At 36.4% G+C, this 25080-nt stretch overlaps 1 protein-coding gene across 6 annotated transcripts in view; it reads left to right on the top strand.

Annotated features, from left to right (window-relative positions):
- The window catches only part of LOC115232566 (zinc transporter ZIP11), a 166291-nt gene that overhangs the window by 18789 nt on the left and 122422 nt on the right, over positions 1–25080 (top strand). For 4 of the 6 annotated variants that reach the window (XM_036513093.1, XM_029802528.2, XM_029802527.2 and 1 more), the window contains exons 2-5: positions 3193–3231; positions 8873–9040; positions 12329–12431; positions 16757–16777. In XM_036513093.1, coding sequence (XP_036368986.1) covers positions 3193–3231; positions 8873–9040; positions 12329–12431; positions 16757–16777 — 331 coding nt within the window. The remainder of the gene's footprint in view (positions 1–3192; positions 3232–8872; positions 9041–12328; positions 12432–16756; positions 16778–25080) is intronic. The other 2 variants (XM_029802530.2, XM_036513108.1) reach the window with 1 other exon arrangement.

Here is a 25080-nt window from a genome sequence, read left to right as displayed (position 1 = left end):
CTGTGCATGACTCATATATATATATATATATATATATATATATATATACATACAAATATATATATACTTACATATACATATTTAGAGGGAAATTTACAAATAGAAAACAATCAATTGTAATAGAAAATAACACATTCTACAAATTTTGGGAAACAGGAAAATATGCCAAATATTTCTGAAATCCAAATTCTTTTAGTCAACTTGAGAGTTGACAAATTTTTATAATTCATTGCATTCTGAAGTAGTATTATATATATATATAATATATATTGTGTATTCCAGCTGCACATATTATAAAGACATATATTCACAAGGATTATAAGGTTGTAATGGTGGTGGCGGTGGGAGTGGGACAACAATGGTGGTAGTGCTCTTTTGACATCTAGGTAATTGGTTGGAAACTTGGATATATAATGCACATGTTTAATATCCCATATAAATACGATTCCTTCAATGCACACACTCTGGCATCTAATGTTGCAGTGTAGGCATCTTTTATCCATTATTTATTTCATTTAAATCCTGACCTTCAAATCCTGCTGAGGTTAATTTTACCATTTCTCCTTTTAGGGCCAATAAAATATAATAATGAAATTATTGTATACAGTGCTCAGGTGCACCACAACTTGACAAAAAGTACATATAAAGTATATGCAGTAATGTACAAATGTCTGGAAAGTGAACAGTGTATGAGTCAGATACATGCTTGCGTGTGTATGCAGGGGGGAAAATCAGGTGTAGTGTTGGCGAATCTCAGGAAGCATGGAAGTTTTGAAGGATGCAATACTCCGACAACTAACAACTGATGTCGGCAGTTTGTTCCATGCTTCAGCAACTCTTAGCGTGAAAAAATGTTTCCGAAAGTTATGGGAGCTGTGCTGTTTTCTGACTTTGTAAACATGTCCACGGCTGTTAGACAGGTGGAGTTTGAAAAGGTGCTCAGAGTTATTGTTTGTAAGATGGTTAATAATTTTATGGGTGTCTGCCAAGTCAGCTGCCAGACGTCGGAGTTTCAATGTGTCCATGCCCAGGGAAGTAAGGCATTCAGAATATGGCAAATGCCTGATAGAGGGTATTCCCTTGGTTGCACGTCGCTGAACGGCTTCAGACGATTAATATCCTGGGCAAGAACACTCGAGTACGGGGGGAAATAGTTTCATCATACCCTCAAAATTGTTGTCTTGGGGCCTAAAATAGGTGGTGAGTTGGCAGAACTTATAGCATACCAGACAAAATGTTTGGCTGCATTTTTCTGACCTTACATTCTGAATTCATTTCTGCTGAGACTGATTTTGTTTTTCATCTTTAGAGGGTCGATAAAACAAAGTACCAGTCAATCCATGGGGTTGATGTAGTCAACTTACCCACTCCCCTAAAATTGCGGGCCATGTGCCAGTTTGTAGAATTATTACCATGCCAAACAAAATGCCTTGTGTTATTTCTCCCCCAGTGTTACATTCTTAACTCAAATGTTACTCAGGCTGACTTTGCCTTTCATTCTTTAGTGGTCATTACAAAAAGTTCTAGTTGAGCCCTGGGATTAATGTAATCTACTAGCCCACTTCCCCACAAATTTCAGGCCTAGAAAAGATTTCTTCTTCTTCTTCTTCTTCTTCTTCTTCTTCTTCTCTTCTTCTTCTTCTTCTTCTTCTTCTTCTTCTTCTTCTTCTTCTTCTTCATCATCATTATCATTATCATTATTATTATTATTGTGTAAGTCAGTGAGATGGCAGAATCATTAGCACACCAGGTAAAATGCTTAGTGGTATTTCACCCATCTTTACATTCTGAATTCAAATTTCGTTGAGGTCATCTTTACTTTTCACTCTTTTGGGGTTGATAAATCAAGTACCAGTCAAATACTGGGGTTGATGTAATCAACTTGTTCCCTCCCACAAATTTCAGGCCTTGTGCCTATAATAGAAAGGATTGTTATTGTATAAGGCAGCAAGCTGGCAGAATCTTTAGTATGCTGGGCAAAATGCTTATCGGTACTTCACCCATATTTATGTTCTGGGCTCAAATTCCACCGAGGTTGACTTTGCCTTTCATTGTTTTGGGGTTGGTAAATTAAGTACCAGTTAAATACTAGGGTCAGTGTGATTGACTTTCCCCCTCCCCACAAATTTCAGGCCTTGTACCTATAGTAGAAAGGATTATTATTATTATTATCATCATTATTATTATTATTATTATCATCATTATTATTATTATTTTTATTATCATCATCATTATTATTATTTTTATTATTATTAAATTACTGGGATATTGGCACTTTGCTATAAGAGGTCTTTCAGTCAGCTGTCAAAATGTTGACAGCTTGTGTGTGAATTAAGCGAGCACACTCCTTAAAAAAAAATGTTTTGAAATGTTCAAATGTTTGTATAGGTGTGTGAATATGTTTGTTAATGTAAGAACATGTGCTGGTGCTTTGTTGTATGTCTATGTAAGACAGTGTATCCTCTACACCTCAAATCTCTTCGGAGAGGAACAAAAAATGCCATAATAGGTAATCTTTTTATGAGTGAAATCCATGATCAGTGTTCAAATTCCAGTTGATGCTATTTAATCTTACTTGTGCTATTTACTAATGCCCCAGAGAAAGGCATATATGCAGGGCTTGATTTAGGCCTGGTTGGGCCCCTAAGTCAATAGATGAGTAAAATAAAATTACAAAGTATTTATTTGCTTACTGTAAATATATATTTTTAAATATTTAACTCCAAGTTTTTGGTTTCTCTGAGTTGAAGGGGTCCTCTCCAAACCTGGAGATCCATATTGGCCCATACATAAGTCCAGCCCTGCATATGTTACATGCTTTGCTCCCTGCTTCGCAATAAAGCTGAGGTTTCTTTGCTTCATCAGAAGAAATGAGATCCTACCCTACCTCACCTGTCTAGTCTGCAGCCATATTCCAGTTCCAAATAGAAACTAATTCACTTCTCTCATATCTCTAATCTAAATGGAGACCATCACATCACACCCCATTAGCCATTATAAATCTGAGACCATGTGGCATTAGAAAATAAATAAAAATTAAAAATCAATATTCTTGAACTTGTGTCATGTCTTCTTACTTTTTCAAAAGTTTAATGATTGCTTTTGATTGTTTTTCTTCGTTTTTCTTTGATCGTTTGATAATTATTAATTGCTATATTCATCATTAAAAATTTTTTTTTCTATTTTTTTCAGCGAAAAATTCTTGATGGCAGTTTAGGTTTTGCTGCAGGGGTAAGAGATACTTTTTTTATATTGTGTGTATGTGTGTGTGTGTGTGTGAGAGAGAGAGAGAGAGAGAGAGAAAATTTTTTTATTCACCATAAGGTTGAGAAAAAGAGGGGACGATACGAGGACAGACAAAAAACAAACAATTAAAATATATACAATTAAATGAGAATGAGTGATTTACAAAAAATGAAGAGAGAGAGTATATATATGTACCATATTTTTTAGCATACAAGTCAAATTTTTCCGACCAAAATTTATAGCCAAAAAATAAGTAGGTCGATTTATACACCAAGATGATTGGAGAAAAATTTCGTGTGAAATGCAGGAACAGGATTTGGGAAGATAATGACAATGTTTGAATGTTTACACTATATATTATATCAACTTGTAAGCCTGAAAATATGTACTACCTGAACTAATGAGTTGATACAACTGAGTTGGTGATAGAGGTTGAACAAAGCAGGTGGTAGTATGTTCAATCATTGCCATGAGAAGGAAGTTCACAGAAGATAATGTATTACACTACTTGTTCATAGGCTGGTAATTCATATTCCACAGCAGGTATTTCATTTCATTTTGGTGTAGGAAACAATAATTCTGCATGCTTCAGTTTACTTTGCAGTTTTGTTAACCAGAACTTAACCATTTTGATTCCAATCTATTTAAGACTGCCCTTAGTTCTATAGTACAAATTTCCTGATATCTACCATAAATCTTCGGGTATAATCCTCATTTTTCCCCAAAAATTTAAGGGTCAAAATCCCTAGTGCATACTATATATGAGGTTAAAATTGAAAATTATTTTCTAAGCCATGTCTGAATCTCTATGTTTATTCTGACGCATTTTGTGATGTCAGGCGTGAAAATACCTTAAGCTAAGCCTGAAAGCAATGAAGTCATAAAAGAATCATCTATAACTTTCAATAAGCAACATTTATTAAATGTTATTACTGTTATTTCTTTATTTTCTGCAAACAAAATGCACAAAAAAGCTACACGTTTACAGTATGTTATATATACAATAATAGTAAAGGACATTACCATATACAGTTTTACAAACCAAGGATGTTATATAGACCTCCTTGACTCAAGTTAGAGAAGGGGTGCATATTATACGTATGGTTTAGGTTTTTCAGAGGTACAGCTCCCTATAAATCCCCTCCGTATTATAATCAAGAGCGGACTATACTCGTAGATTTACGGTAATTAAAATTTTCTTTTAAAAATTTCATTCTAATTTATGTTCCAAAGGTCAGCTTAATAATAGCACAGTTATTAGAAATATTCTCCATTATTCCTAAAATTAACTGAAATAAAGAGTATACTTTCAACAGATATATGGTAACAAAAGGGTGAAGTAAAATCCTGAAACAACGGCATTTTATTGTAGTGGACATTTCTTGCATATCTGGTCATTGTCATTCTTTGTCCATCTTAATGGATAATAGAAAATTCTTTCCGTTTCTTCTCTCCTCCTATCTCACCATTGTGCTGACATATCAAAAATAATTATGTTGGCCTGTTTGATGGGAGCAGTTGTTACAGCAGTCACCACAGATGAAAACTGTCGTATTGAGTTGATCTCTAGTCTGCTTTTTGTCATTTTAATGCCTGAAGTTGATTTCAATTATCTTCCTATTTTTACAACTTTATCTTCGTATCATGTTTCTAGGATAAATGTTTTGAGGTTATGTCTTCCCATTTCTATTTCAATGTGTACAAAATAAAGGCCTGTTTAGCATACATACATCTAAGGTCGAGATGGCCTGTTAGATGTAATATACAATTAGGGTGACTACATATCATTGCTATTATGTTAAACTATTGTATGTCCAATTTTGGTCAAATGTGTTTTTTTTTCAATATTCATTTTTGCTTGCAATAGCTGGTTCTTTTGGTCAAACTATCATATAACCAGCTGCTTCAGATGCCAAGATATCAAAAATTGTGAAAGTGTAAATACAATGGTTTTGCTATGGAATGGTGAAACTATTTTTTCATTTTCTGAAAAAAACGTTTTGAACTTACAACACTTTTGCATAATAGCAACGATATTAAAATCCTTAGGAATGTGACATCTGACCATGAGATGCACATAACTAAGCTATTACAAACAATACTCACTGAGTCAATATAATTTGAGATCTACATCTGCCAAGGACCTTAGAATTGGTGACCTTGTCTTCTTATGTGATGTCTAAGATTTGTAAATTTATCATATGTGAAGATATTTCATGCATATCTCATAAATACTGCAAAATCTAGAAACTCGTCTGGCCAGTGGAAAATTATTTATCTCTACTGAATATTTAAGTTGGCACAAAAAGTATGAACTGGACTTGAGTCTTTACAGCAGTGTCAACTGCTGTGATTCATATATCTTAGTACATAACTTAGTATGTTAACTGTGTCTGATCCAACTCTTGATACTCAGCTGCAGCCAAGTTTGATTGCAGTTGATAGCTTTTGAAGGTATACTCTTTTACTTGTTTCAGTCATTTGACTGTGGCCATGCTGGAGCACCGCCTTTAGTCGAGAAAATCGTAATTGTAGGCCTAGTACTGATTCTGTCGTCTCCTTTGCCGAACCGCTAAGTTACAGGGACGTAAACACACCAAAATCGGTTGTCAAGCGATGTTGGGGGGGACAAACACAGACACACAAACATATACACACACATGCATACATATATATATATGCATATATATGATGGGCTTCTTTCAGTTTCCGGCTACCAAATCCACTCACAAGGCTTTGGTAGGCCCAAGGCTATAGTAGAAGACACTTGCCCAAGGTGCCATGCAGTGGGATTGAACCCAGAACCATGTGGTTGGTAAGCAAGCTACTTACCACACAGCCACTCCTATGCCTACGTATGCTACATATCCATGCTGATTTCTCTCTGATTTATCATAATGACAAATTCTTGTGGATTATAAATCACTTTCATTTGATGTGATCTGAAAATTGCAATTGATGGTTGGTGGACCTGTATAAATAAGGGTATTCATTTACAAAAGGAAATTGCTTCAGCAATTAGGAAAGCATTTGTCTTTTCTATTATCAAATATTTTATAAGGTGGTTGATTAGAAAAATCCTTAGAGCGTCATAAAACACTTTGTGGTAATTGTACCCAAATCTTTACATTTTAGGTACAAATACTTTACCTTTCATCCCTCATACCTAATTAAGCCCTTCACTCTCTGCGATCTGTATTGGCAACAGTGTATTGGCAAAGAGACAACATATGTAGAAATATAGAGAGAAAGTTAATAGGTCTGATATCAAATGTCATTGTTGACGCAGTGGCGCCAAAACGGCTGTGCCAAAACGACTCATACCCCAAAGAAGATGATTAGATATAAGCATGGAACTATTTATTCTCGTCTTGTTACTGATTAAATGATACTCCGAGAGAATGATCTATTAAATATAGATACTGATCTTTATTTGTTGAGCCTATATTTTGATCTCTGACAAGATAATTAAAGATACTCATAGTCGCTAGCAAGTTGTTTTTGGATCATCCCCACAAACACCAGGTTAGTAATCATTATTCTCTGGTTTCTCTTTACAACAAGCCAAGCTTTGTATCATTACAACGTTATGATAAAACTTGTAAAAAGGAAGCTTGGGGCTGTAAGGGGACTATTCTTTTTTAATTGGGAGGTAACTCTTACTGTCAAAGTTTTAGGATACACGGTGGGGAAGTATGTCCTGGCAACTTAGAAAAATATTTGAAGTGATCAAACTTAAAATTTTCGTTTTTAAATCATTTTCTTTTTTCTTTAGGACTTTGACACGGCGGCAAGCTGGCAGAATCTTTACCACACAGGTCAAAATGCTTAGCAGCATTTTGTCTGTCTTTATGTTCTGAGTTCAAATTCAGATATTTGCCTTTTATTGATTCATAGTTGATAAAACAAATACAGTTGAGCACTAGGCTCGATATTATCGACTTACCATCCCCCCCCCCGTAATTGCTGGCCTCGTACCAGAACTTCAAACCAATATTAGGACTCTGACAATCACTTTATGCTCTTAGATTTAATCGCTTCCCTTTGCTATTTATAATTTCAAATTTTGGCACAAGGCCACCAATTTTAAAGGAATGGTTAAATCAATAGCATCATACCCTGGAAGGATGAAAGGTAAAGTCAACCTCGGCAGAATTTGAACTCAGAATGTAAGGACAGACGAAACGCCGCTAAGCATTTTGTCTGGTGTGCCAACGATTCTGTCAGCTCACTGGCCTATTTGTAATAGAAATAATGCATAAAAAAAAAAAAAAGATTCGTCTGAGTATGATAAGAAATCAGAGTGAAAATGAGAATTTACAGATTTAGTGTTTATCGTTTGTCTGAAACTTCAATGTATTTAAAAATAGTATCTTATTTATAAAATTATAATTTGTTTCTTTAATCCTATAGTATTTAAACTGGCCTAAATATTCTACTTGTTTTTATGTTCAAACTGGCCAAACCCAACCTCTCACAACTACCCTACAATGTCATTCTAAAAATAAACAATCCCCTCTCTCTCTCTTTGGGAGAGGCACAAGCACCTACACGTACATGTACACACACGGCAGTAACTTCCGCCTGCCGAATTCAATCACAAAGCTTCACATCATTGAAATCTCAAAGCTATGAGATAATGCATGATTAATTTTTTAAAAATGTAAATAAATAAGCATTACTTTAGAGAGAGAAATCAGAATGCTACACCATTGGTTGTGATGACGAGAGTTCTAGTTGATCCAATCATGAAATGAATGTGCATGTGGTTGAGCACTCCACAGACATGTGTACCCTTAATGTAGTTCTCAGGGAGATTCAGCATGACACAGTGTGTGACAAGACTGGCCTTTTGAAATACAAGTATGACCTATTTTAGGCAGCAGAGTGGACTTAAACAATCTGAAATAAAGTGTCTTACTCAAGGACACAATGCACCACCAGGAATTGAACTCATGACATTACAATCATGAGCCAAATACTCTAACCACTAAGCCACGAGCCTTCACTCTCAGAATCTATACATATAAAGCTGAAGTTGTCTGTGTATGTGTATGTGTGTGGCAGGTTTGGTAGCCCTCAACTAACACTATCTCCTCCGAGACCCTGCGGTGCAAGTTGAGCAAAATTGAGAGTATGATAGATGAAGGCTTGCTCTTCATTCTGTAGAAGAAAAAATTTAAATCAGACCATGTTAAGACCAAAAATTATTTACATAAAAAAGATGCTTTCTTTCTATGAAAATCCCTATTTTTTATGATTTTTTTTTACTGCTGTGTTGCCATTTTTTGGTGTATTTCAACCATAAAAATGTTCACTTAAAGAGAATAACAAGTTACATAATGCAAAATTTTTTCTTTTCAAAGAAGATTGAAACCATGTCAAAACTTTGTCAACGCGACATCAAGGTCTACCGTTTTAAGTACAACTAAAAAACAAACCCGAGCAACGCCGGACTATACTGCTAGTGTAAAGATAAAGCTAAAACCTAGCATGCTAACGATTCTGCTAACTCATCACCATAAATGCTTCTGCATATTTCTAAATATGAGTTGAGAAATTCATTCTTGCCAGCTGCAACATCAAGTTTCAAATATTTTTTTCTCTTTTTTTGCATATTTTTAAGGTAATGACTGCTGCATCCTATTGGTCACTGTTAGACCCAGCTGTGGAAACTGCCCGGGTATCCGGTGTTTATGGAAAAGATGGACAGTATGCTTTTATACCTGTGACAATTGGTTTTGTCTTAGGCTCATTATTTGTTTGTCTAGCTGATGTTTTAATTACTAATACGGTAAGGAAAAGTTTTTTTTTTCATTTTTATGTGATTTGAAATTAGTTTTCATTGAAATGCGTCATTCAAGTTTTTTGTAGTTAATGTAAGTTAATGCAAGGTTGCAAGAGCGTGGGAGGAAAAGAGAACATATAGTGATACACACATGCACACACACACATCTGTGCATGTGTCTCACTCACTATCTTTCCTCCCTCCTTTCTCTCCCTCCTTTTTAAAAGTGGAGGCGCAATGGCCTAGTGGTTAGGGCAGCGGACTCGTGGTCGTAGGATATCAGTTTTGATTCCCAGACCGGGCGTTGTTAGTGTTTATTGAGCGAAAACACCTAAAGCTCCACGAGACTCCGGCAGGGGGTGGTGGCGATCCCTGCTGTACTCTTTCGCCACAACTTTCTCTCGCTCTTTCTTCTGTTGGCCTGCTCGCTTAGCCAGCGGGGTGGCGTCACTTGAAGGCTAAAACAATGCGAAGCGCATTGTGACCAGCGATATGTAACAACATCTGATGGCCTGGTCGGAAAAAAGAAAGAAAAAAAGATATATATATATATATATATATATATATAGTAGTTCAAATAAAAATTACAAACCTCATTAAGGGATAGCAAAATCCTCCCCTCTCCACACCACTGATGTTATCCAAGGGAAAGGCAAAGGCCGATACAGCTTGGCACCAGTGATGTCGCAACTAATTTCTACAGCTGAGTTAACTGGAGCAATGTGAAATAAAGTGTCTTGCTCAAGAACACAGCATGCAGCCCGGTCTGGGAATCGAACTCACAACCTCGTGATTGTAAGCTCGACGCTCTAGCCACTGACCCATGTGCCTTCTCTCTTATTGTAATCATCATCATCATCATCATCGTTTAACGTCCGTTTTCCGCGCTAGCACGGGTTGGACGGTTTGACCGGGGTCTGGGAAGCCAGAGGCCGCTCCAGGCTCCAGTCTGATCTGGCAGAGTTTCTACGGCTGGATGCCCTTCCTAACGCCAACCACTCCGCGAGTGGAGTGGGTTCTTTTTACGTGCCACCTGCACAGGGGCCGGGGGGTCCGGCATCGGTCACGATCGGTTCAAGCTTTTCTAGAGTTGAGTTGGGGGGGGGGTCTAGCTGAGAAAGGTTCCACCAGTGGAAAGAGAGGGAGAGATAGTGGGGGGGGTGCAGGTAATATAGGGAAGCACCAGTGGGGAAGGTTGGGTAAGGAGGAACGATGACAAGGAAGGGTTGGTGCAGAAGAAATAAAAACGTAGGATATCACGAGACGGGGAGGGGACTGGAAGGAGATAGTCGGATTGAGGCAGTGACAGATTCTAAACAGGAGGTAACGTAAGATCAGTGGGGCAGTTAATGAGCTGCGGTGCTAGCAGCTTGTCTTGGTGGGGGGAAGGGGTAGTACACAGTGAAAGCATGTGAGAAGGAGGGGTAGGAGGGAGAGACACACGCAATGGTGGTGGGGGAGGAGGAGGGAGGAGGGCATATCCGGTGTAGATGGTGAGAACAGTGTTCACCGGTATTGGTGGTGGGGGTGGGAGGAAGGGGGCACCACCGAATGGCGGAAAGATGGAATTAAGGATTGAACATTAAAGGGTTAAATTTCGTAGAGAAAGATAGGAAGCAAGTTACTGTATGAGTACAGACATTTAACAATAGTAACGAATGAGCACGAATGAGAAGTAACGAATGAGCACGAATGAGGTACGAAAGATAATGAGATAAAAATGTTTTTGTAACTTGCTGTGAACATGAATGCCGGAAGTTGTTGTTGGAGAAGAAAGGAAGTTTAAAATTAGGAATTGTAATGGCGATTTTCAAGAAGAAGAAGAAGAAGAAGAAATTAAGGATTGAACATTAAAGGGTTAAATTTCGTAGAGAAAGATAGGAAGCAAGTTACTGTATGAGTACAGACATTTAACAATAGTAACGAATGAGCACGAATGAGAAGTAACGAATGAGCACGAATGAGGTACGAAAGATAATGAGATAAAAATATATATTATTTATTTAACGACAACATGCCTTTAAGTGATACTAATAGGTGCATTTGTTGAGAAATATCTCAAACATATTCTTGAGGTACAAACCACATACAATGAACTAAAAAATTTATTCAAAAACTATGAAACTATTAAAAAATTGTGAAATTATTAGTACCTCTTAAAGACATGTGTTGTGTCCTTTGAATAAATAATATTTATCTCTCACCAGATGGAGTACTTTTTTTTGTTGAATTTTCTACCATGGAACAGTACATTATATATCACGTGATCACATGACCGACCAGACCATCAGATGTTGTTACACATCGCTAGTCACAATGCGTTCGCATTGTTTTAGCCTTCGAATGACGCCACCCTGCTGGCTAAGCGAGCAGGCCAACAGAAGAAAGAGTGGTGAAAGAGTACAGCAGGGATCACCACACCCTGCCGGAGCATCGTGGAGCTTTTAGGTGTTTTCGCTCAATAAACACTCACAACGCTCGGTCTGGGAATCGAAACCGCGATCCTACGACTGCGAGTCCGCTGCCCTAACCACTGGGCCATTGCGCCTCCACATTACATATACACACATATCTAACTGACCTGTAGCAATATGCTGTGAAATCCATCAAACCTATGTCGACATAGAAAAAAAGGACAGAAAAATCACAATAATTGTTTCAAATTTTGGCACAAGGCCAATGATCCCAGGTGCAGGGTAAGTCAACTACATTGACCCCAGTGCTCAATTGGTACTTACGTTATCGACCCCAAAAAGGAAGAATGGTAAGGTCGACCTCAGCAGAATTTGAAGGTCAACTTTACTCTTCATGGTAATGATGATAGTTTTATATATATATATACACACACACCGTTTCGACCCTGTGCTTGAGGAGACCTATTGAGTCAAGTACATCGACATCAAAAATTAATGGAAATTGTAGTTGTGATCCCTGTGCCGGTGGCACGTAAAAAGCACCATCTGAATGTGGCTGATGCCAGCGCTGCCTTGACTGGCTTCCGTGCCGGTGGCACATAAAAAGTACCGTTGCCAGCCTCACCTGGCACCTGTGCCGGTGGCACGTAAAAAGCACCCACTACACTCATGGAGTGATTGGTATTAGGAAGGGCATCCAGCAGTAGAAACACTGCCAGATCAAACTGGAGCCTGGTGCAGCCTTCTGGCTTCCCAGACCCCAGTCGAACCATCCAACCCATGCTTGCATGGAAAACGGACGTTGAACGATGATGATGATGATATATATGTAGGTATGTGTGTGTGTATTTATTCTAGTTTGTAACTTTCTTATTTGCAGGGTAACAGTCCAACTAGCATTGCCTTAGCACTTGACAATACCTCAAAATTATGGAAAGATGGAGAAATAGTTGAAGAGCCAGAGAAGAAAATTCAAAGTAAAGGTATGTTGCTAGGAGTCTGACTTTCTGTTTAAGATAAAAGGTTACCAGTTAATTCTGAAATGTTGGGGGCTAATTAATATTTTTATTGGTCCAAAAAGCTAGTTTTGCCTTATATGTTGGTTTTTGTTATTATATAGCTGTATGGGTTATACCATTTTTTATTTCTTTTGTTTTGAAAATATTCTTTCACCATTCCATTCTGGCAGTCTCTCTTGCATTTAGACACACATTTACAAATTCACATCCTTTATGTTTTATCTTTTACTTGTTTCAGTCATTAGACTGTGACCATGCTGGGGCACCGCTTAGAAGAATTTTTAGTTGAATGAATTGACCCCCAGTACTTACATGTTTGTTGACCCTGGAACTTATTATATCAGTCACTTTTGCTAAACTGCTAGCTTACAGGGACATAAACACACCAACACCAGTTAACAAGTGGTAGTGGGGGATAAACACAGACACAAAGACACACACACATATATATTAAATGGTGGCCTTCTTTCAGTTTCCATCTACCAAATCCACTCACAAAGCTTTGGTTGGCCCAAGGTTATAGTAGAAGACACTTGCCCAGGGTGCCATGCTGTGTGACTGAACCCGGAACCTTATGGTTGGAAAGTAAGCTTCTTACAGTACAGTCACCAATGTTTGTTTTTATTCTTTCATTCTCTTACTTGTTTCAGTCAGTTGACTGCGGCCATACTGGAGCACCACCTCAAAGGGTTTTAGTCGAACAAATTGACCCCAGGACTTATTTTTTAAGCCTAGTACTTACTCAATCATTCTCTTTTGCCAAACTGTTAAGTTACAGGGATGTAAACACACCAACACCGATTGTCAAATGGTATGGGGGTACAAACACAGCCACACAGACACTCACATAGATACACACACACACACGCACACATATTTACAGTGGGCTTCTTTCAGATTCTGTTTACCAGATCCACTCACAAGGCTTTGGTCAGCCCAAGGCTATTGTAGAAGACACTTACTCAAGGTGCCACGCAATGGGACTGAACCCAAAGTTATAATTAAAACAATATAACAGTTTGACAAAGGCATGCTGGTTGAAACTTCAAAGTCACTATCATCCTCATCTTTTGTATATCTCAGTTGGTGAGCAATAACATTGTTGTTTACAGATTTCCAAAGGGCCAGTTATGAGTTCACAACATTTTTGTAGCAGAAATCATTAGGGAATGTCTGTAACACTGTAGCAGACTTTGTTTTTGCAAAGGTACTTCATTTGGTGATTATCAGTTTTTGGTTGATGTTTACATCCTTCGGTCTTTTGATTTCCTAAATTCCATTTGCAAATAGGCATGGCTTTGTCTTTAAGAAGCTTGCTTTCCAACCCTGTGGGCTTGGGTTCAATCCCATTGCATGACACTATGGGCAAGTGTCTTCTACTATTGCACCAGACTGACTAAAGCCTTGTGAGTGTATTTCATTGATGGAAACTGAAAGAAGCCCATCATATGTGTATGTGTGTGTGTGTATTCCCGAGCACATCCAGTTTTGCTCATATATATATATGTATATGAGAGAGAGAGAGAGAGAGACCAAAGTGTATGTACGTCGCTATATTTTATATATAAAAAATACAAAAATGGGACAAGAATGCAAAACATCCAGACAGTTAGGTGAAACAAAAAAAGGGGAAAACAAAATATCCAGACAGACGTTACAAGGAAAACAAGGACGGATCATTCGGAATTTTCTATCCTCAGTCGAGTTCCAGATTATCTTTGCAATTTCGGCTGGTTATACTCGAGATTACTCCAATCTAGCCAGCCCCAAGGAAAAATAAGCTAAGAGCATTACGTTCCTTGGAAGAAAGCAGTGAATGTATAAGAAAACAAGGATGGAAAAAAACAGAAATGTTACACAAATATAAATAACAGGACATAACAACAGGTGTCTTTCGACTAAGGACGAATTAAATTAAGCTGGCGTGTGTGGAAGTAAAGCCTTATGGCAGGGATACAAGATTTCACAGGCACAGGGAGGAATATAGCTGTTGCATGGACAGTAGTCCAACAAAGAAAGAAAGGTCAGGCCTGGCTGAACACTGGCCACGTGGGGAGAGAAGAGAGAGAGGTAGAGGCGGAGGGATAGAAGAATTAAGGAGGTGGCAAGGGAAAAATGAAAGAGGGAAAGTGAGCGTGAAGATAAGGCCAGGAAATGTGAGAGAAGGGGAATGAAAGAACGAAGAGTTGAATGAACAGTATTTTTTATATGTAAAATATAGCAGCGTACGTACACTTTGGTCTCTTATATGTAAGTATATATGTCTAAATTTTGTACGACTCTATTGTTTTTGTATTCTTTCATTCTTTCCTTCTTTCTTTCAGCCCTTTCACACTTCGTTCATTCCACTCTTCAGGCCTGACCTTTCTTTCTTTGTTGGACTACTGTCCATGCAACATCTATATTCCTCCCTGTGCCTGTGAAATCTTGTATCCCTGCCGTAAGGCTTTACTTCCACACACACCAGCTTAATTTAATTCATCCTTAGTCGAAAGACACCTGTTGTTATGTCCTGTTATTTGCATTTGTGTGACATTTCTGTTTTTTTCCGTCTTTGTTTTCTTATACATTCGCTGCTTTCTTCCAAGGAATGTAATGTTCTTAGCTTATTTTTCCTTGGGGCTGGCCAGATTGGAGCAATCTCAAGTATAACCAGTCGAAATTGCAAAGATAATCTGGAACTCAACTGAGGATAGAAAACTCTGAATGATCCGTCCTTGTAACGTCTGTCTGGATATTTTGTTTTCCCCCTTTTTTGTTTCACGTACCTGTCTGGATGTTTTGCATTCTTGTCCCATTTTTGTATTCATATATATCATCATCATCATCATTTAACGTCCGTTCTCCATGCTAGCATGGGTTGGACAGTTCGACCGGGGATCTGGGAAGCCAGAAGGCTGCACCAGGCTCCGGTCTTATCTGGCAATCTGGCAATGTTTCTACAGCTGGATGCCCTTCCTAACACCAACCACTCTGTGAGTGTAGTGGGTGCTTTTTACGTGCCACCTGCACGTAAAAATATTTATATATATTACTCTTTTACTTGTTTCAGTCATTTTGACTGCGGCCATGCTGGAGCACCACCTTTTAGTACTTATTCTATCGGTCTCTTTTTGCCGAACCGCCAAGTGACGGGGACCTAAACACACCAGCATTGGTTGTCAAGCAATGCTAGGGGGACAAACACAGACACACAAACACATATACATATATATACATATATACGACAGGCTTCTTTCAGTTTCCGTCTACCAAATCCACTCACAAGGCATTGGTCGGCCCGGGGCTATAGCAGAAGACACTTGCCCAAGATGCCACGCAGTGGGACCGAACCCGCAACCGTGTGGTTGGTTAAGTGCAACCCATGCCAGCATGGAAAGCGAACGTTAAACGATGATGATGATGATGATATGTATATATACAAACACATATACTCATACATATATATGTTTGTGTGTTTGTGTATGTATATATATATAAATGTTTCTTTCAGTTTGTTACTTCAGAAAATTGTAAGAATAACAGGAAAACATATACAAAGCAAATTCATTTTGATTGTAATCTACATAAGTTGTCCTTTCTCTCATTCCATGGATGACATTTTTTTTTTCTTTTTACCTATATCAAAGTTTTTGGTACAAATTGATTTTAACAAGGATGTTTACTCTTCAGATTGCTTCATGTCACCTCCTGTTGTTCAAAGTCAATTAGTAAAGAACAAAAAAGGAGAAAAAAATGTTGCCAAAAATTAAAGAAAGCATTGAATCTAGGCATATGTGCATGGAGCATACCTACATATATAAACGCCTATACATAATTATACAAATGTGTCTGTACAAACATGACTATGCATACACATATATGTAAATGGTTTATTTATTATTATTTTTTTTGTTCTTCTAGCATTCTATTGCAAAATGTAATCATATGTTAGGTTGGATTGCTGCATCTTAGTCTGTTGTTGAATGACATACGAGTACTGATGTAGTATGTAAACTGAATCTGGCTATGTGTTTGAGCATGAAATTTTACTAAAAGCATTGCATGTCTGGAATAAGACAAATGAAAGCACGAAACAAATGCATCATTAAAATAAAACCTGTTGACTCTGTGTGTATGTGTGTGTATGTATGCATTGTGAGTATGCTGGTATGTACTTGTGTCTTTATTCTATTGCATAAATGTGTGATTGTGTGTGTGTGTGTGTTTGTGTGAGATTTAGTTTGAAATTGCAACCGTCAAAATTATAAATATTTTTTTTGCAAAATTCTAATTTTCCTTTTGTGCAGTTCTGTCAAAAAGGAATTCTGGTATGTAAATAATATGATATTTTGATTATTCATATTTTTTTCTTCTTTAGAATTAAATTTAAAAATGGTAAAAAAAAAAAATGTTTGCTATTGCTTCCTACAGAAACAGACAGACACACACACACAATTTCCTGTAAAATACCCACACCCTCACATACAGACCCATAAATGCATGTGCACATATATACGTACACACATACACACACACGTGCACATCTGCACTTGGGTTGTGGGCACTGAGTTTTTATTTTACTTCCCAGAATAAGAAAAATAAAATGTATTTTCTTTGTTGTCATTGTTGTTATTGTTGGTGCTGTTGTTGTTGTTACAATTATTACTTTGTTCTGGGTGGAATGTGAATGCATCCTTATATACTTGTGTATTATTGGATGTTAGATGTTAAATAATGATGATAATTATGGTATATGTATATATATCATCATCATCATCATCATCATCATCGGCGGATCATCATCATCATCGACGGATCATCATCATCATCATCATCATCATCAGAATCGGCGGCCAATTCGATCAGCCCTGTAAGGGAGATAGATCTTAAATATCTATAACGATAACTAATGAATTATACAGATATGCAAAAACGAGGCGAGGCTGAAATAGTAAACAGAGTGGCGACTAGGGGGCTCAGAATAATGATACATAATAAATAATAATAATAGAGATACGGGGTGAATTAAAGTTCAAAGATTTCTTATCTTGGGATCACTTCGTTTACGGACAGACTTGGCAAAAGGATTCGGAATGTATATATATATATATATATATTTATTATTATATTTACTGTGGTTAACCCCGAATCAACCCGGGACCTACATATATATATTATATATATATATATTATATATATATATATATGAGATGTACTTGCATAGCAAGTGACCTGATCTGAGATCGTGTGCTGGAACGAAAACAATTGCAGCGTGGAAGGTGTTTATAAGCCATTTAAGAAACACACAAAACCGTTAGATTCACTTCAACATTTAAATCTTAATTTGTCAAAATATTTTCGTCGCTTTGAGACCATGACCTGTTCACTGACAAAACTTCAAAGCAACGAAAATATTTTGACAAATTAAAATTTAAATGTTGAAGTGAATCTAACGGTTTTTGCGTGTTTCATAAATGGCTTATAAACACCTTCCACGCTGCAATTATATATATATATATATATATATATATATATATATATATGATTTTTTTGATTTTGATTTTTCTAGTTTCAGCTAATGAGCTGTGGCCATGCTGGGGCACCGCCATTTATATATATATATATATATATATATATATATATATATATGTAGTGTATGAAGCTTCATATCATTCCTACCATGCTACAAAGCACTCAGTGATAGAATTGAACTCAAATCTTTAGTCAATCAGTCACATTGAATCAAAGATAGAGATCTGATATTTGAGCAGGAGCACAATATAAGGTTTGTTGTAAGTTTTAAACTCATAACCACGCAATCAGAAGTCTACAGTCACAGCCTTTGTGCTATTACGTATTGCATAGATAACATATATATGCATAAGTGAATCATTTTCGAAGGTTGAACTACAAACTGTGACACGTACCATATAATCAGCAGCTGTACTAATAAATGCTGTTATTTCTCTAAACTTTCATTATGCCATATGTACATCAAGACATTGCACTGCAGCTGCCTGTTACTATCTTGTAATAATTCTGCTTGTTTCTCCATTACTTACCCCATCTGTAACGCTTCTACGGGATTAGTTGAAGGGGTTAGGGCTAGACAGGAGAGGAGGGGGAGGAGGAGAGTGAGATATACTCTTTACTCTCTTTTATTCTTTTACTTGTTTCAGTCATTTGACTGTGGGCATGCTGGAGCACCGGCTTTAGTCGAGCAAATCGACCCCAGGACTTATTCTTTGTAAGCCTAGTACTTTTTCTATCAGTTTCTTTTGCCAAACTGCTAAGTTATGGGGACGTAAACACACCGAAATCGGTTGTCAAGTGATGTTGGGGGGATAAACACAGACACACAAACACACACACACATATATATATATATATATATATGCATGTTTACGACGGGATTCTTTCAGTTTCCGTCTACCAAATCCACTCACAAGGCTTTGGTCGGCCCAAGGCTATAGTAGAAGGCACTTGTCCAAGGTGCCATGCAGTGGGACTGAACCCGGAACCATGTGGTTTGTAAGCAACCTACTTACTACACAGTGACTCCTACACCTATGTAGTTTTTTTTTACTACGCCTGTGTAATTTTTTTTTAACTAAGTTTTTTTTTTCCTCTGTTACTTAACCCATCTATAACACTGTAATGTGATTAGTTTGAAGGGAAAGGCAAAGAACAAAAGAAAAAGCGGGTAAGCAAAGCGTGAGAGAGAAAGAGGGAGAGTGCTGTGTATTAAGGCTATAAAATTGTACATACATATATAAAGTGTATATATAAAAGTGCATTAAATAATTATTGTATTCCAATTTCCTTCACTTTTCAATGATTAGCAGATGAGCAACTATCATTTGATGCAGACACTACACAGGCTACACTTTCAGGTTTTTTGGATAAAGTTTTCAGAAATAACCCAATAAGTTTATCATTAATTCCGTGAAATATTCACAGGTCCCGTTAGTTATTTATTATTATTTTCTATTTTTAAATTTAAGGCCTTCACTCTAAGCCACTGATGAATCTACCTGACTGTACTCAACACTGTGCTGTCTTTTATGCTTCTCCTCAGTTGGACCCCAGCTTTTCCAGCTCTGCTTCATTATCCTGCCTACAGTTATTTTTTAGGGTTTCCTTGTGGGTTCCAGGTCAGGGCCTGATGTGTAATGCTGGACAGTAATCTTCCCTTTTGAATTTTGCTGCAGTGCATCATGTTTCCCTGAAGGAAGGCCTTCATTTCCTTGTCTTGTTGGTTTTGAATTATCATCAATGCTTCTATAATTTTGATTTTTTTTTCTAGGTAGGGGTCTTGGCTCTATGCTGACCCATTCTTATCTCTAGAAAGAGGTGATCCAGATTATTCTGGCTTCTGTTCTTTGTCCAGTATAGGACACCCTACCAGGAACTTGCTCCCCACTAGCAGAGCTCTCAGGGTCATTGAGATCTCCACTGCAACAAGGAATGGAACTTGTGACAGATTATGCTAAATCTCAGCTAAAGCTAATCCATGGGACAAGTGCATATCTCTGATTTATTGCAGTGTTAAGTTAATGAGAGATTAAGCTATTCCTTGATTCAGTTCTTAACTATCATTGGTAGTTTGAAAATTGAACTTTGAAGTGACTTATGCTTTGTGTATATATGTGTGTGTGTATGTGTGTGTGTATGTGTGTGTGTGTAAATTTCTGAAGAGTACTTTGGCAAGTTGGTCTTTTAATCCTTAATCGATCTTTGAGAATATGGAAAATCACAACATTGCAAAAACATTAATATCATTAATATTTTTAATGATATAATCATATATTAACAATATTAACTGTGACATCAATAATGAAGCAAAAGAGAAAAAAAAAATGGTAAACAAATTTAAAATAAATTGCTAAAAATTAAAATGGATTCCAACTAAAATTTGGGTAAACTTACTAAATAGTTTCAGAAAGGCAGTTAAATCAATAGCCATCCGTACATCATACTTAATATAAATATGTTGTTGAAAGGTAAATTTACTGTGGTATTGATCTAGTAATAACATCTCTTATGGACCTACTGCATTTAACCCTTGTAGCATTCAGATTACTCTGTCAAATGTAATATGTATTTATTCACACTGATTTCAATTCATCATGCCTTATCTTGTAGCTTTACGATTTCAGTGATGTGATTGTTTATGTTTTGAATGATATTGTTGGGTAGGTATAGGAGGCCAAATCTGGCCAGTTTGAACATAAAACTAGCAGAAAATTTGGGGCTGGGTGTGGCTGGGTTAAATGTTAAAGGGTTAAAAACGCAATATATGATGGAGAGAGACCAAACTTATCCCTTCCCTCTAAAATATATTATGTTTTTAAATACAACACATTCTTAAAAGATTCTCTGGATGAATACCTCAGTAAATTGCTTTTCAGTGATGTATTTACATTAAGTATGATACATAGATGGCTATTTTAATTTAATACTATTTCTTTTTCATATAATGATTATTAAATAACTCAGTGTTTAAATTAACAATTAACAACCATCTTTATTTCAGCTCAGAATAAATAGCAATATGACGGGGTCTTATTTATAATATAGTAGGTGAAAAACTAATTTGAAAAACTCTATCAACTTAAATTTTCTCAAGTAATTAATTGAAAAAATATCCTCCTCAGAAATTTCAATCAACAGATTTTTTTTGAGTTATTTCTCTTCCTTGATGTTAAATTTCTACACCCCTAGAGGTGTAGAGATTTTCTTTAATAATTACTTGGATATTCTTAGTTGATTGAAGTTTTTCAACTCACTATGTTACATATGCGTGACCCAGACATAGTTATTTTTAGTATTAAGAACATTCCTCTAAGGTATTTTCCCCACCATCATATTGTAGATACTATAATGAATAAGAGTGATTTGAACCATGATTAAAATGAACCAGTTAAATACTTATGATGACCAGCCACTTGTAATATCTTCAGTATTTCTATTCCCACTATATTTCAGGGTGCTATGCCTTTTCATCCGACGTCACTTTGTCAAACGTCTTTTCATCTGATGTCTTTTTGTCTGATGTTTTTTTTTAATTTTTTGTCCAATGACTTTTTGTCCAATTTTAAATAAATTCTTTAGAAAACAAGGTGAAATATCTCTAATGATATATTTACAGCACTATAAAGAGCCTCATTATAGGATTGCTATTATCGTTCGTTTTCCTTCTCTGTTAAGAGTTTTACTTTCTCTTTTTCCTTCTCTCTCTGCTGTGTATAGAGGGTGCTGCAAATTTAGTGTACACATTTTTAATTTACCCATCCTGAAATGACAAAGTTCATAGCATCGACCAAAAACAAAAGAAAAGTAGTTGATGAAAGTAATTACATCTACGATTTTCATTCAAGCATTACAACACAGGAAAAGAATGCTGGAGATGTGAGAAAAGAAGGTTGTGTTCATGTGAATTCACACGGTAACGAAAAACAATGAGCTAAAAATTATTTATCTTTCTAGTAAGCACCTTCATCCAGCTGATGTAGATTCGTTAAATGCTAGAAAAGCAATTGCAGAAATAAAGCATGAAGCGGTGGAAAACATAGCTGCAAGTTCGTGTAGCATAACCACAGCTAAGTTTACGCTGCTAACAGAAAATACTTACTCTGAACTTCCTCATTTGCCTGTACTTTCAAGGACCATACAAAGGTACCAACAAAAAACTTCTGGATTTCCCTCTAATCCAGGAGCTTGAACTGGTTTTGAAATACCTGAAGAATATTGCAAACTTGATAATGGCGAACAGTTTTTGAGATACGATTCGGGTATTGAGGATCAACACTGCATACTAGTATTTGCATCACAAAGTGCTCTTCAAGATATAGCATAATATTGTCATTGGGCATGTGATGGAATGCTCAAAATTGTGCCAGAACAATGGTTTCCACGGATCTTCGCATTACTGCTGAATAAAACAAAGCAGACATAAATTATTTTTTTGAGCAATTGAAAATTATGCAACCTAATGTATATCCATTTGATCTCATGGCAGATTTCGAAGTTGCTGTTCATAAGGCAGTTAATTCATCAGTCTCTAATTTATTTATCGTGGCATGTTTGTTTCATTTGAGCCAATCAGTATTTCGAAAAATTAGATTTAGGCCTCAAAGAAAAATACATTAAAGACTCTGAATTCCGTCTTAAAATTCAGTGTTTTTCAGCCTTAGCCTTCCTACCCACTGAAGATGTTGAAGAGGCCTATGAAGAAATACCTGCTGAATCCATTGCTTACTTTGACTTAATTTACATAGGTATTGTTAGAGCATGTGGTGCTAGATGGAGGAGAGAACCTCCTACATTCCCGATTGCTGTATGGAATGTTAATCAGCCTATTCTTTAAGATCTTCCCAGAGCAAATAATGCTGCAGTGGGGTTCATTCTGCAATGAAGTGTTCAGCAGAAGGAACATATTTGAATATTTGAAAATTAATCAGAACTCTGAAAAAAGAGGAAGGGTTCGTTCAAGGTAAAATAATTCAAATTCTTCGAGGAGATCCATCAAATTCATGTTCACGATATCGAAGAATAACTGAATGCCTCAAAAGACTGGTCTTTGAATATGGGTCAACAAGAAAAATTGATTTTTTGAAGAAGGTGGCATATAATTTGCATCAGTTTTAAGTGATCATAATAAATCATTAGTTATATCTTATTACTTTTTTAAAATGACTTTTTTTTAAATACATTTTTCCATAGTATTTTACTCGAATCCTATCAATAAAATTCTCAATGATTATTTGATTTTCATGTTCACCTTGTTTTCTAAAGAGTTTATTTAAAGTTGAACAAAAATAAATCATCAGACAGACATTGGACAAAGTGACATCAGACAAAAAATCGGGTTATGATATTTCAGCCAGTGTTTTCTTCAGTCATTTTATATATTCTGTACTATATTATTAAAACTTAGATTTTTTATACAGTTCTTAAATGTTCTTATTCTTTCCTTAAGACAGTTATTTTATCAAATTCGGAGATTATTGAAATTATTTTGTAATTCTCTCTTAGTCTCACACAAAGCCAACAATTTCCAGTGGAGCGGATAAGTTGATTACATCAACCCCAGTACTTCACTGGTACTTTATGTTATCAATCTTGAAAGGAAAGACAAAGTTGACCTGAGTGACATTTGAACTCAGGACATAATGAATTGGAAGAAATACTACTAAGCCTTTTGTTCAACATGCTTGTGACTCTACCCGCTCTCTGCCCTTTTTTTTGGGGGGGGGGGTTTCAATAATTGCTTCAAATTTTGGCTCTAGGCAAACAGTTTTGAGGAAAGGGGTTAGTTGATGACATTGACTCTGGTGCTTGACTGGTTCTTATTTGACTGACCTGAAAGAATGAAAGACAAAGCTGCATTGGAACATGAAAAGCCGAAGGAAATGCCACTAAGCATTTTGTCTGGTGTACTAATGATTCTGCCAGGTCACTGCCTTACCTTTTAGTTTAATAATGGTTTCAAATTTTGGCACAAGGCCAGCAATTTCAGGGGGCTGGAATAAATTGATTACATCAACCCCAATGCTCACCTGATACTTATTTTATCAACCCTGAATGGATGAAAGGCAAAGTTGACCTCAGCAGCATTTGAACTCAGAATGTAAAGATGCACACAATACTGCTAAGCATTTTGCCTGGCATGCTAATGATTCTGCCAGCTCATCATCTTATCTTTTGGTTTAATAATCCATTCTACTATAGACACAAGACCTGAAATTTGTTGGGAAGGAGTAAGTTGATCACATCGACAACCAGTACTTGGCTGGTACTCAATTCATTGACCCTAAAAGGATGAAAGGCAAAGTTGACCTCGGCAGTATTTGAACTCAGAACATAAAGACAGATGAAATACCACTAAGCATTTTGCCTGGCGTGCTGAGGTTTCTGCCGGCTCATCGCCTTACTTTTTAGTTTAATAATACCAGTTATTTTGTGCTGACAACTTCTGGATACTTTATATGGATACAGGCTCTTAACCCTTTCGCTACCGTATTTATTTTGAGATGCTCTGTGTTTCTTTCAATTATTTTAAATATAACAAAGAATTTAGTAAAATAACTTAGTTATCATTAAGCTAGTGTTAGGAACATAAATTATGACTAAGGTTTGGTGGAAGATTTTAATTCAAAACTTATGAAAACAAGACATTTGTACTCAGAGCCAGAGCCGGTTTCAGCCGGGTTGGTAATGAAAGGGTTAAACAGGGTTTCATATTTTCTTCAACGTGAATTGCAAATGTGAATTAGTCTCGGATATATTTTACCTGTAAAATAAGCTTTGTCCAATAATTGACATGGTTTTCGCATTGATATCAAGTATATCTTTACAATATCCTGAATTATTGTTTCATCTCTAAGTAGGGTTTTCCAAAAGAAAAAAGAAATAAATAGCCAAATAGAACTAAATGACTGACAGTAACTATCTTCAAAGTATTTGATATACAATAGCTAGTTCATTGCTCCAAGAATAGTTACTACATTAAAATATAATTTGAATTGCTACTTGTCTTCTCTAAATATATTTGATGATTGCTAATTACTATTTCAAAATATAACTGTCATATTTATTTTAAAAATTTGACAAGTAAAGATCAATTGTT

Source organism: Octopus sinensis, linkage group LG2 (genome assembly GCF_006345805.1).
Source record: "Octopus sinensis linkage group LG2, ASM634580v1, whole genome shotgun sequence".
Lineage (NCBI taxonomy): Eukaryota > Metazoa > Mollusca > Cephalopoda > Octopoda > Octopodidae > Octopus > Octopus sinensis.
Note: the sequence above shows the minus strand (reverse complement) of the source record. Positions and strands in the feature narration are given on the sequence as shown.